The 14,236-nt window shown below is 39.2% G+C and overlaps 1 protein-coding gene across 1 annotated transcript in view; it reads right to left on the bottom strand.

Moving 5' to 3' along the window:
* atp6v1ba (ATPase, H+ transporting, lysosomal, V1 subunit B, member a) overlaps positions 1–14,236 on the bottom strand; it is a 180,654-nt gene that overhangs the window by 21,838 nt on the left and 144,580 nt on the right. Inside the window, exons 10-11 of the mRNA XM_028796004.2 lie at positions 11,338–11,488; positions 8,916–8,998 (exon numbers count right to left, since the gene is read on the bottom strand). Of these exons, the coding sequence (XP_028651837.1) occupies positions 8,916–8,998; positions 11,338–11,488 (234 nt within the window). The remainder of the gene's footprint in view (positions 1–8,915; positions 8,999–11,337; positions 11,489–14,236) is intronic.

Raw genomic sequence — 14,236 nt, 5'->3', positions numbered from 1 at the left:
TCCTGTCAATTGATTTGACCACAATAGAATGGGATACACCTAAGACAGATATCAAGTGTCATAGCAAAGGATCTGAATACTAGTCTCAATTTGAGTGTTTTATTTATTTATTTTTTTAATAAATTTGCAAAAATTCCTAAAATTCTGTTTTTGGTTTGTCCTTCTGAGGTATTGATTGTTGCTTGATTAAAGAAAAACAAATTTAAGTGATTTTAGCATAAGGCTACAATATAACAAAATATTTAAAAAGTGAAGGGCTCTAAATGCTTTCTTAAAGTACTATAGAGAAAAGCCAAGCAAAAGGACATCTTTTATTGGCTAACTAAAAAGATTACTATATGCAAGCTTTCGAGGCAACTCAGGCCCCTTCTATGAACACTCATAAAATTCTTTAAAGGTATAACATGTCTACTTCTACATTTTTACGCAGTCAGCTCCATAAGTATTTGGACGGTGACACAATTTCATAATTTTGGCTCTATATGTCACTACACATATGTCACTATTTGAAATAAATCGATTGTTTTGTGACTGAAGTGTAGAGTTTCAGCTTTACTTCAAGGGGTTTACCAAAAGTATCATATGAGCCATTCAGGAATGCCAGCTGATTGTCTGCATACCCTCCTCTTTTTCAGGAGCTCAATAGTATTTGGATCAATTGACTGACAAGCTGTCTCATAGTCAAGTGAGAGCAGGTCCCTCATTATATCATTAACTATTAAGCAGGTAAAAGGTCTGGAATTGATTCCAAGTGTGGAATTTGCATTTGGAAGCTGTCACTGTGAACTCACAATATGAGGTCCATAGAGCTGTCCATGCAAGTAAAAACAGGCCATCATTAGGCTGAGAAAACAAAACAATCCCTTTAGAGAGACAGCAGAAACACCAGAAGCGATCAAATCAACCATTTGGTAGATTCATAAAGAGAAGGAACACACTGGTGAACAGCAACACCAGAAGGACTGGACAACCATTGAAGACAACTGTGCTGGATGATTGCAGAATTCTTTCCTTGGTGAAGAAGAACCCCTTCACAACCTTTGGCCAAACTAAGCCCACTTCTGGGAGGTAGACCTGTCATTGGCAAAGTCTACAATCAAGAGAAGACTTCATGAAAGTAAAGACAGAGGGGTTTACCTAAAGGTGCAAACACACTTGTAAACCTCAAGCACAGGAAGGACAGATTTGACTTTTTTTTAGAAAAAGTCTAAACATTTTTTAGAAGCCTGTCCAGCCCTGGAACAATTTTCTTGGACAAAGGAAACTAAAATCAATATGTACCAGAATGTTGGAAAGAGAAGAGTATTGAGAAGAGAAGAAACTGCTCACGACCTGATGAATACCACATTATCTGTGAAACATAGTGGAGGCAGTGTTATGGCAAAGGCAAGTGTGACTGCCAATGGAAGTGGGTCACTGGTGTTTATTGATGATATGACTGCTGGCAGAAGTACCAGGATGAATTCTGAAGTGTGCAGAGCGCTATACTATCTGCACAGATATAGACAAATACTGCAAATTTGAGGATGATGCGTCACAGTACAGATGGACAATGAGCCAAAACATACTGCAAAAGCAAACCAAGTGCTTTTCAGGGGAAAGTAGTGGAATATTTTTTAATAGCCAAGTCAATCAACCGACCTCAACCCAATTAGACAAATTAGATTGTGTATAAAAAAGTCTGTCTTTTCGAAACAGCTCATTAAATATTTTTGTTAAACCCCTTGAATTAAACCTGAATGTCTATACTTCAATCACTTCTTGATTGCCTTGTTTGAAATCCATTGTGGTGGCGCACAGATCTAAAATTATGAAAATTCTGATACTTTTCCAAATACTTAGGGAATTGACTGAAGTTGGAGCACTAATCGAAAATTCTCTCTCAGAATCAGAGTGTTGTGCTACTAATCGAACCTGCAGTCTTCAGATATGAAGCTCTGTGCTCAGCTGCTAAGCCACACTTATATATTACATGTAGCCATAAAATATTAAAAGCTTCTGAATGCAAGAATAAAAACAGTGAATCTGATACTACAGTATATGATGTGTGTATATTTTCATTAAAAATACATGCACATGCCATTTGTTTACTTTGGGATGCATTTTTTCCCAACACAATACAAAAATTATTCACAAGAACACTGTTAAATTCTGGTTTCTTCTAAGTGTTTCACAATAGGATTCAAACAAATAAGTGCATTTAGCTTTGGGTGCATTTAGCACTGCGTCTTAAAAGTGAAAGGGTTTCAGGTTAAAATAACACCAGGGGTGGAAGAGCTGATGCTGCCTCTGCCTACTTGTACCATCTGATTTACACTCTCTATGTAACAGCTTAAACCGGGTAGTAAATGTGTGGGGGGTAAGAGGTATCGGGGGGAGGGGGGGATCAACACTAGGTTCTGCAAATCAAGCAGTTGTAACGTAAGACTATTAAGTAGATAAGACTCTGTTGGGCTAAATGGCCTGTTTTTGTCTTTATTGTTCTAATGTTCCATCCAACCACAGAATCTGATACATTAGAAACTCACTGGAATTTCTCTCTACCCCAAGCCTTCCAACATTGCAGCACCCTTGCAAGATATATATATATATATTATATGATATATATATCTATATATATCTATATATATCTATATATATCTATATATATATATATATATATATATATATATATATATATATCTATCTATATCTATATCTATATCTATATATATCTATATATATATATCTATGGGGCGGCACGGTGGCGCAGTGGGTAGCGCTGCTGCCTCGCAGTTGGGAGATCTGGGGACCTGGGTTCGATTCCCGGGTCCTCCCTGCGTGGAGTTTGCATGTTCTCCCCGTGTCTGCGTGGGTTTCCTCCGGGCGCTCCGGTTTCCTCCCACATTCCACAGACATGCAGGTTAGGTGGATTGGCGATTCTACATTGGCCCTAGTGTGTGCTTGGTGTGTGGGTGTGTTTGTGTGTGTCCTGTGGTGGGTTGGCACCCTGCCCAGGATTGTTTCCTGCCTTGTGCCCTGTGTTGGCTGGGATTGGCTCCAGCAGACCCCCGTGACCCTGTGTTCGGATTCAGCGGGTTGGAAAATGGATGGATGGATGGATATATATCTATATATATCTATATCTATATATATTTATATCTATATATATATATATATATATATATATATATATATATATATATATATATATATTCACGGCATTCAAAGTCTGTGTCACAATCTGATTGTATGGGTGGTTACCTACCAGGTAACGCTTGTGGCTGGACAGCAATCTGCTAACATCCGCCACGGTGCCCTCAGTTTGTGAGGAGCAGATCATAGAATTTGACAGTAAACTATTTCAACCACATTTAGTCCAACCTCTCCAGGATATTCATTGTGTGTCCCAACACAGTCTCAAGTGCATGGAGGAGATTCCAGGAGACAGGCAGTTACTCTAGGAGAACTGGACATGGCCGTAGAAGATCCTTAACCCATCAGCAGGACTGCTATCTGCTCCTTTGGGCAAGGAGGAACAGGATGAGCACTGCCAGAGCCTACAAAACTGACTTCCAGCAGGCAGGCCACTGGTGTGAATGTCTCTGACCAAACAATCAGATACAGACTTCATGAGGGTGGCCTGAGTGCCTGACGTCCTCTAGTGGGCCCTGTGCTCACTGCCCAGCACCGTGGAGCTTGATTGGCATTTGCCATAGAATACCAGAATTGGCAGGTCCACCACTGGTGCCCTGTGCTTTTCACAGACTTGGAAGGGTCTGGAGAAGCCGTGGAGAACGTTATGCTGCCTGTTAGCTATGTCAGTCTGCTGTGGGTCAGTGATGGTATATCTGGGGAGACATATCCATGGATGCACGCACAGACCTCTACAGGCTAGACAACGGCACCTTGACTGCCTTTAGGTATCGGGATGAAATCCTTGGACCCATTGTCAGACCCTATGCTGGTGCAGTGGCTCCTGGGTTCCTCCTGGTGCACGACAATGCCCGGCCTCATGTGGTGAGAGTATGCAGGTAGTTCCCAGAGGATGAAGGAACTGATACCACTGACTGGCCCCCTCACACTCGCCTGAACTAAATCTAACATAACATCTCTGAGACATTATGTTTCGGTCCATCTGAAATATAATATTTTATATATATATGTAAAATCCTAAACCTAAAAGTGCAACAATTTTATGTGACGTTTTTATGTCACATTTTTTGTCACGCTTTAAATTGGGCTTATTTTAAAACCTACTGTACATATATATGTTTGGAATCATTCTTTTCAAAATTTATCGAACTTTAATTTTATGTTGTTAGATTTTCAGATTCTTATTCCGTTTTTAAATTATAAACTAAAATATCAAGAAAGTCGTGGTTTTTATTTTTGATCAAGTGAACTTTCTTTTACAGGAACAAACTATTAAAAATATATCTATTCATAACACCAGTGTTTGTATTTAGGTGATTTAGTTAGCTGAAGGTCGAGTTATGATGACCCATTGCATACCACTTTAGTTTTCATGCGATTTTTCCTGTTATTTAAAAGGAGTCATTTTTTAAAAAGGGGTTTTTAATATATAAGAATGTCAGTTAAAATGAATGGATCGTTTATTTAGTCTCTTATAAATACTCATCGAGTATAGTGGATCTCAGTTGAACAGGAATGCTCCGATCGGTAACAGAGTAAATATTTTATTCTCATTTCATAATTTTTACTCTGTTAAATAATAATTCATTTTTCTTTTACATATTTATAGAATTTCGTGATTTTGACTCTAATAAATAATTATTTTTCTTTTGTACATTTACAGATTTTACTAATATTCTGGCTGCAACTGGGTGTTGGGCGCCAAAGACACCAAGGGAGGCTTGCCCCCCTAGTATGATGTAAACACACAGAGGCCTGTGGTGTTTACAGATTCATCAATGGTTAGGAATATATGATCATCCTGACTGATGCCATTTATCACCCACCTTTGGATATTCTCTGCCAAGACATGTAGAAGTTGCAGTAGACAGGGGTACTTGTTTCACAGATTCCAAAAGTATTCATTGAGTGATTACTAGCAAGCTCTACAAAATACCTACTGTATATGGCACTCTTAACTCTGCATCAGTAAAGGCTTTCTAATGCGTAGCCAGTATCCATGTGACTAGGAGAGAAGCACTTGTTGCTTGGTCTTGTTGAGTTAGTGAAAGAGGCAAGTATTTTCCTTCTGTGATCATAGCTTCCTTTCAAGGCATCGAATTTTCTACCCTGAGCATGACTGATTGGAGATCAGACAGGTCTGCATTTTAGAATAATGGCATTATTAGCAGCCATATCACATGCACTTCAGAAAAGGTCATCCATCCACCTAAGCTAAGCATGTTCAGGCTTAGTCAGTACTTGGATGGGAGACCATCTAGGGAAAGCTTGGGTAGCTGCTGGAAGAGGTGGTGGTGAGGCCAGCAGGGGGCACTTTACCCTGTGGTGTAAATGTGGATCCCAATGCCCCAGTGCAGTGACAGAGACACGGTGCTGTAAACATGGCACTGTCCTTCAGATGAGATGTAAAACCGAGGTCCTGACTCTCTGTGGTCAGAAAAAATCACTGGGCATCCTTTGTCAATAGCAGGGTGTATTCCAATGTTCAACCTCAACTGCCCTCTGTGGCCATGTTACTGAGGGCACCCTAATCATCCCCTGTCTCTAACTGACTATCTCTCTCTCTCACAACTTGACCACCTAATAGCTCACGTTTGGAGAGTGTACTACAGCAAAAATTTCTTCCATTATGTCATCCAGATGGATGCTACACATTAGTGGTAGCTGAAGTTGCTCTCCACTCACTAAAGAGCCTTGAGTAGTGAGAAAAGCGCTATAGAAATGTAAGGAATTAATCTCTACATATAAAAGGCAAAGCCCTCACTGACTCATCACTAATTCTCCCACTTTCCATATAGGTGGGAAGCTGAAATTTCACGTGCTCATTCCTTGCAGTGTACTTATAAAAGTAAGGTATGTTTCATGTCCTATTGCAACACTCAAGTGGGGGGGATACGGGTGTACCCCCCTAAACTGTATATATACACATAGGGGAAACCCCTCACTATTTTTGCGACTTCCAATATACGTAGGAAGCACAAATTTCTCATGCTGATCCTTTACACTGTACTTACAAACGTTAAATATGTTTCATTTTGCGTCGTGCCCCGTAACGAACTTTTGAAAATAACGTCTCCTTTTTGGCGGTTCTCACCATTATGCCGTAAGGAACGTTCGGAACTGACCTCTCCTTTTGGCGCTTTCATTCCTTACTTCTGTTAACAGATGATTTATTTCACGGCAGAGACACACAAGGGCCGCCCCCAGTCCCCCTTCCTTTTTCCACATGGCCGCTGTCCGTGCACCTACCATGTGGTTGGCTCCCTGCCTAAAATTGCGCATTTCTCATACACAACATTTACAATCCTAAACTAAACTCTTTACATTCATCAAATTCAATCTCAATACTAAAATAAGCCTATGACAATTACATTGACAATCATGTTACGTTATTTTTAAAATGTTTCCTTTTCTTTTTCATAACTTCTTTAACACACTACTACTTTGCTAGCATTATTATAAACACACTAGCTGTGCTACTCGTCTAAGATTAAAAATGTATGTGATGTTCCATTTATTGGAATGACAGAGACATAGCAACCAGACTGACACTGAGACAGACACTTTTCTTTTATTAAGGTGGACTAACTATAAATCTAAGTAATCAATGTAGACCTCAGCATCATTGTTTGCAGCGCACCATGCAATGTGTACATTTCTGCTATATGCTGTTTGATATGGGGCTCATTAAAGCAGTGTTAATGCTTGTGGTCCACCATCTGTTGGAATGCAAATGCAGTGCATTTTATTGCCAAAAATGTTTGTGATACACCATTCACCTACTGGAACAACAGAGACAAAGCAACCAGACGAACACACAGAGAGATGCTTATTCTTTTATTATTATGGTCGATATTTTTCAGGTCATTCGTTATTTTTTGAAATACGAGTCCTGGTGTCAATTTTACTCTTATGACATTTTAATGAAGATATTTTTGCTAGCTAAATCATTGTAATATTTAACTGGTCATTTGAATTTTGAATTAACTGATTAACATTTACTGCGGTGGGATGGCGCCCTGCCCAGGGTTTGTTTCCTGCCTTGCGCCCTGTGTTGGCTGGGATTGACTCCAGCAGACCCAACCGTGACCCTGTAGTTAGGATATTGCGGGTTGGATAATGGATGGATGATTTACATTTAGTTAATCAGTAAATGTTATGTGATTGGTTATAACCACATTATGGATTTTCAAGAGGGGAAAAAAATTATGAATTGAAATGACTGAGCTTGCTCATCTGGAATGACAGCAGCACCAGAATGAATTTGGTGAATCACGCTCGAGTCCAAGATCTATGACAAAGCAAATTTCTCCATTCATATGAGACCAGATTCAATAAAATTATTTCTCCACAAGCTGTCAAATGCATTAACTTAAACTCCTGAACTTCTACAAAAATGCCATTAATATGTCTGAGGGTATTTTTTGTTAACCTGGCTCTTTAAGGATTTTGGTGAATAATGAGTATCTTGTATGTCTGTCCATAACTGGTGGTTATGGCAATAAAGTATATCATCATTACTGATCAACACTGGAAAGACATCTTTAAAGTGCTAAAATCAGAATAGCCTAAGTATAGTATAGTCAACAAAATGGTATCGTCATAGTTTGCTGTCAGGGACAATGTCTCATATTTCTGCAAAATACATCTGAAAAGATTAGGAACATATGCCAAAAACATCTTGCAGCTTTAATTAGGGATTTAGAATACACAGGGATCTACTGTATATGAGATGAAGACAAGTTTGTGCCACACCCTGATGTCTAGTGCAAGGAACATGCAGTTATAGGCACATAGTATGTATGGAATGACAACCTTAGAAGTTATGTACTGTTCATAACCTTCAATGGAACATTTGATGGACACAGTAAAACAATAAAGCACAAGAAACCTCTGGTTTTGTTATTTCAAGAAGAAACGACATCAACCAGAATTCTAAATAAGTTCAAAAAGAATAAGGAAAGTTAGTTCACAATGCTGTTGAGTAGAAACATAACTGTGAACTTGATGGCAACCATGTTAAGATGCAGGGAAGAGGTCAAATGTGCAGGCAAACTTCAAAAAGGCTACTCCAATCATCAAGTGTTCTCCTGATTTTGCATTAAATTTGCTACTGTAGAGAGAGGTGGGATGTTTTTTTACGGCCTGATTGGAACAAACATATTTCAAAATGCTATTAACAAAAATGTGACAGAAAATGCAAAACATTACATCAGCACAATAAAGGGTTCATAATGGTAAAACATTACCTGTAAAAACGATGGGATTAAAACAGTAGCATACAATTATTGATAAAATGAAGCTTCTTGCATTCTGGAAAGATTTCTCATGGAGGTTTTTCAAAATCTTTTATTTTTTTTCCTATCTATTATAAATAATGAAGAATTCAACAAAGAATTAGAAAGCCTTCACTGATACATCAGATGTGGACAAAACAAAAGGCCTGTGATATTGGCAGACATTTCAAGCCATGCACAGAACACAGATGGTGTACCTTGAACCAAAGTCAGCCCAGGTAAGTGTTTCTTTTGTATTAATTTCATTTTCCATTATTCACATGCATGTATATAGTTTATACTTCTTGCCTCCATAACTATTTTCCAATGTATAATGATCTTTGTGGATAACTGAGCATTCTGACATATTTCTACACAGCTCACTTATTTGAGAATTGTCCCTTTCTGTTAGCCTTTTCTTCACTTGTGTAATTTAGTAGAAGTGCTATACAAATTCAATTCAACACCAAACCATAACAAATGCTATCTGTTCTTTTTTTTTACCTGTCGGTTATGTAGCTGCCTGTCAACGTAAACTTGTCCTTCAGTGATGTATCCAGTCAGGTCAGGAATTGGATGGGTGATATCTACAAAAATACATACGATAAAATATATTAACTGCCTTTTACATTAATAAAATTATATACACATACAATCATGGCCGAAATTATCGGCATCCCTGGAATTTTCCCAGAAAATGCACCATTTCTCCCAGAAAATTATTACAATTACAAATGTTTTGGTATACATGTTTATTTCCTTTATATGCATTGGAATAACACAAAAAAACAGAAAAAAAGCCAAATCTGACATCATGTCACACAGAACTCCAAAAATGGGCCAGACAAAATTATTGGCACCCTTTCAAAATTGTAGGTAAATCGTTTTATTTCAAGCATATCATGCTGGTTTGAACTCACCTGTTAGCAAGAAACAGGTGCTGGCAATATAGCAATCACACCTGAAGCCAGTTAAAATGGAGAAAAGTTGACTCAACCTTTCTGTTGTGTGTCTTGAGTGTGCCACACTAAGCATGGAGAACAGAAAGAAGAGCAGAGAATTGTCTGAGGACTTGAGAACAAAAATTGTGGAAAAATATCAACAATCTCAAGGCTACAAGTCCATCTCCAGAGATCTTCATGTGCCTTTGTCCATTGTGCGCAACATAATCAAGAAGTTCAAAACACATGGCACTGTAGCTAATAAAAGACTGCAACAAAGGATAGTCTGAATGGTGGATCAACAACCCCAATCAACTTCAAAACATATTCAAGCTGTTCTGCAGACTCAGGGTGCAACAGTGTCAGCTCGAACTATCCGTTGACATCTGAACGAAATGAAACGCTATAACAGGAGAGCCAGGAGGACCCCACTGCTGACACAGAAACATAAAAAAGCCAGACTGGAGTTTGCCAAAGTGTACTTGAGGAAGCCAAAGTCCTTCTGGGCGAACGTCTTGTGGACAGATGAGACCAAGGTAGAGCTTTTTGGTAAAGCTCATCATTCTAAACCGGAATGAGGCCTACGAAGAAAAGAACACAGTACCTACAGTCAAACATGGTGGAGGTTCTAAGATGTTTGGGGATGTTTTGCTGCCTCTGGCACTGGATGCCTTGACTGTGTGCAAGGAATCATGAAATCTGAAGACTACCAAAAGATATTGGGGCGCAATGTAGGGCCCAGTGTCAGAAGTCATTGTCCTGCTGGAACACACATGAACTCTAACATACCTCTATAAAAGCACCCAGAAATGGTTGAAGACAAAGCACTGGAGAGTTCTGAAGTGGCCAGCAATGAGTCCGGATCTAAAACCGATTGAACACTTATGGAGAGATCTCAAAATTGCTGTTGGGAGAAGGCACCCTTCAAATCTGACAGACCTTGAGCAGTTTGTAAAAGAAGAGTGATCGGAAATTCCAGTTGAGAGGTGTAACAAGCTTGTTGACGGTTATAGGAAGCGCTTGATTTCGGTTATTTTTTCCAAAGGGCGTGCAACCAAATATTAAGTTGAGGGTGCCAATAATTTTGTCCAGCCTGGTTTTTGAGTTTTGTGTGAAATGATGTCAGATTTGGCTTTTTTTTCTCCGTTTTTTTGTGTTGTTCCAATGCACATAAACATGTGTATCAAACAACATACTCACCTACCATTTGCCACATGTTGCTGGAACTTTCAATGGGAATGAGTTCTATAGTCAGATTAGGCATACATAGATTTTTTTCAGCCTCTTTTGAGACCTCATTCACACTGTGAAATATGGAAGTGGATCTTTGGATAAAACTTGGAAAACTTGTTACTATGCACGTTATGAGCTCCATTAAATAACAGCAGATATTAAATCAAAAACACACTGCCTCTGCCCGGTACACTTTATAATGAGTTGTGGCTGGACAACGACTCAAGGAACACCCTCAAAATTAAAACAAAAATGGTTCAGTGACCACAAAAAAAAAAAAACAAAAGGTTTTGCTATGGCTATCCCAGTATCCTAACCTAAATCCTATTAAAAAAACCTGTGGGATGAGATAAAGTGGAGACTCCACAAGCATAGGTTCTTAAGGATCTACTGGTATTCTGTATGTAGGAACCAGCAGTCACAGTGCAGTCTTCCACACAATGGTAGTGTTGTTAAATGGAGATACTACTCATAAACAAGCAGAACATACAATAACTGGCCAGCCACCAGTCAAATTACCAAATACCAATCATACATGACTAAATGTTTATAATTATAGAAATCACAGAGGGTGCTCTAGATCAGGAAATTTTGCAGCATAATGATATTCAATTGAACTTTAACACTGACGGTGTGGTCCAACACCGCAGTGCCTTCCGTGCTGTTCATCTGGCGGCAATAAGCAAATTATTATGTGAGATAACACACCAGGCAAAATCTACACTATATACAAAAAGTGACAAACTGCTTACCATCATTTGGCATTGTCAGTATGGGAATCTGAGTAATGGAGCCACCTCTTCCTTCTATTCGTCCAGCTCTCTCATAAATAGTGGCTAAGTCAGTATACATGTAACCTGGAAAACCTCGGCGACCAGGCACTTCTTCTCGAGCTGCGGAAACCTGTAAAGAACAAGTTAATATTTACATTAATAAAGTCATCAGTTTCTGTTTTTTTATTAATAGTGATGATTTTATTCACTTTTCCTCATGTTATATTGGTTCATATTCATTATGATCATTCCATGCTACATATGACACATAATATACAGTCAGTATTAAAAAGTTTGGGAACCCCTCTTAATTCTTTGGATTTTTGTTTATCATTGGCTGAGCTTTCAAAGCAGCAACTTCCTTTTCATATATAACATGCCTTATGGAAACAGTAGACCACCGCGAAGTTGTGGTTCAGAGTTTGTGGTCTCAGTTGTTTGCGGATTTTTCCTTAGAACCTAACTAATAATTGTTAGCAGAAACCGCAAATATCCTCCACAATTTTTATGGCTTTTATCGTTGCAATACTGTACTGTAGAGAGAACAGGAAGCAACCGTAGAGGAAAATGCGGCTTGGGATGGTGAAAGTAGCCAATAGAATTTGAAACTGCAACTCCCAGCAGTCCGTGCAGTGGCTCTGATTGGTCTTTTGCCGAGGGTGCTGGGGTTGTTGGGGTCAAAGGATGTCAGCACGGCTTTAAAAAGGGGGCCGGTGACCAAAAGCAAAAAAAAAGGTTTTTGTAATTTGTGTTTCAAGTTCCTGTCTTTCTGCCTTCTGTTGGGTTACCTGTACTTATTCATTTTGTCCTGGATCGTTTCGTGATTGGTGTCTGGATTGTCTGCTGTCTGCCTGTGTATATGAGGACTGTAAGTGGATTCATGGCCATCCTGTGAAGAAAGGAGCGCTCCTGAACCCGTCTTCAACATTTCAGGAAGTAGCAGTAGGACTATCTTTACATTCCCATTCAACGTGCGGATCTCTGGACTACCTATTTTCATCATTACATTTCATCCGTTGCCGTTTTTCATGGACTTTTACTGTGCGTGTTTTGTTTGTGCTTTGTGGTATTTAATGTGTAATCGGCATAAGGAGAACAGGGGTGGTATTGTTGTTTTCATTTATTTTCATTATATTCTTTATTTGCTGTTTGATTACTGGTTTGCTTTGTTTATGTCTCTCTTTGTGAGTGCGTGCGGGTCCCTGGAATCTCCAGCATAAAAGATAAATAAATCACCGTCATCTTGACAGTGTGAATCTTAGCGGCACCGCTACAGTGTTATTCATTTCTCCTTGCTGTTGATTGACTGCTGCCCTGTGACGCATCTCCAGCTAAGTGTTCTTGTATTTTCCATTTTGTTCTTCTTAACCCTTAAACCACCGCAGCCAGCTATAGTCGTTTCCCAGTGCCATTTGCCAGAACGCAGGACCCTAGTATATAGTGCCGTACATGTTTTGAGCAGCCAGCTCATGATCACTGCCGACCCCTACAGCCTCACTGTCTCTGGGACTGAGCCGCTGCACTAGACTAGCCTGCCAGCGTCAGCGCTTACCTCTGTGTGCTTGCGTGCAGCCAGTTTAAGCGCAGCTGACTCTGTGATTTACTGAATTTCATCAATGGCGTCAGTTACACTTTGTACATATTGTTCCAGTAGTTTTTTTAAAATAGTTTTTACAGTTCATTGGCAGTGTGTAAAATGATCAGTGTTGCAGTAATTGTGATGCTCCTTGCATGGAAAAAAAATTGTGTTCCATTAAAATTTCACTTTTTCTTTGTGAATTGTGACGTTTACTTAAGAAGTGCAGCAAAAAAGTATTTGGCATCCAGGGGTGCATTAACCCCCAAGTATGTGGCAGTTTAAGGGTTAAAGCCCCAAGATGCCGCCGAAAAGCCCTGCACCATCTAAGGCTTCTGGCAATGAAAATGGGCTTGCATGAATTACAGTACATATAGCGGCAACATCGTTATTTTGCATTCTAGCACTGCGGGAGACATAGCAGTACAGTACTGTACAATATACGGGTTTATCTTTACATTCTTTTTTTTAGGTAATGTATTAAGCGGAGTTTGAAATGAAATTAAAGTGTTTTGGGGGCATATTTAGGGTTTAAACTATAATAGGCATTTTTTTAACCATATCCACAATTCATGGCTTTTCAGAATTCGAGGGTGCTCTAGAAACGTAACAGTAGTGTTTCAGCAGTGACATTAAGTTTATTGGATTAACAGAAAATATGCAAAATGCATCATGACAAAATTAGACAGGTGCATAAATTTGTGCACCCCAACAGAGATATTACATCAATACTTAGTTGAGCCTCCTTTTGCTAACATAACAGCCTCTAAACGCCTCCTACAGCATTCGATGAGTGTTTGGATTCTGGATGGAGGTATTTTTGACCATTCTTCCACACAAAATCTCTCCAGTTCAGTTAAATTCAAATCATCCCATAGATTTTCGATGATATTCAAGTCAGGGGATTGTGTCGGCCATTCCAGAACATTGTACTTCTCCCTCTGCATGAATGCCTTTGTAGATTTCGAACAGTGTTTTGGTTCATTGTCATGTTGGAATATCCAACCCCTGCATAACTTCAACTTTGTGACTGATGCTTGAACATTATTCTGAAGAATTTGTTGATATTGGGTTGAATTCATCTGAGCCTCAACTTTAACAAGGGCCCTAGTCCCTGAACTAGCCACACAGCCCCACAGCATGATGGAATCTCCACTACATTTGACAGTAGGTAGCAGGTATTTTTCTTGGAATGCAGTGTTCTTCCACTATGCAAAGCGCTTCTTGTTATGACCAGATAACTCAATTTTTGTTTCATCAATCCAAAGCACTTTATTCCAAAATGAATCTGGCTTGTCTAAA

This window comes from Erpetoichthys calabaricus, chromosome 2 (genome assembly GCF_900747795.2).
Source record: "Erpetoichthys calabaricus chromosome 2, fErpCal1.3, whole genome shotgun sequence".
Classification (NCBI taxonomy): domain Eukaryota; kingdom Metazoa; phylum Chordata; class Cladistia; order Polypteriformes; family Polypteridae; genus Erpetoichthys; species Erpetoichthys calabaricus.
Note: the sequence above shows the minus strand (reverse complement) of the source record. Positions and strands in the feature narration are given on the sequence as shown.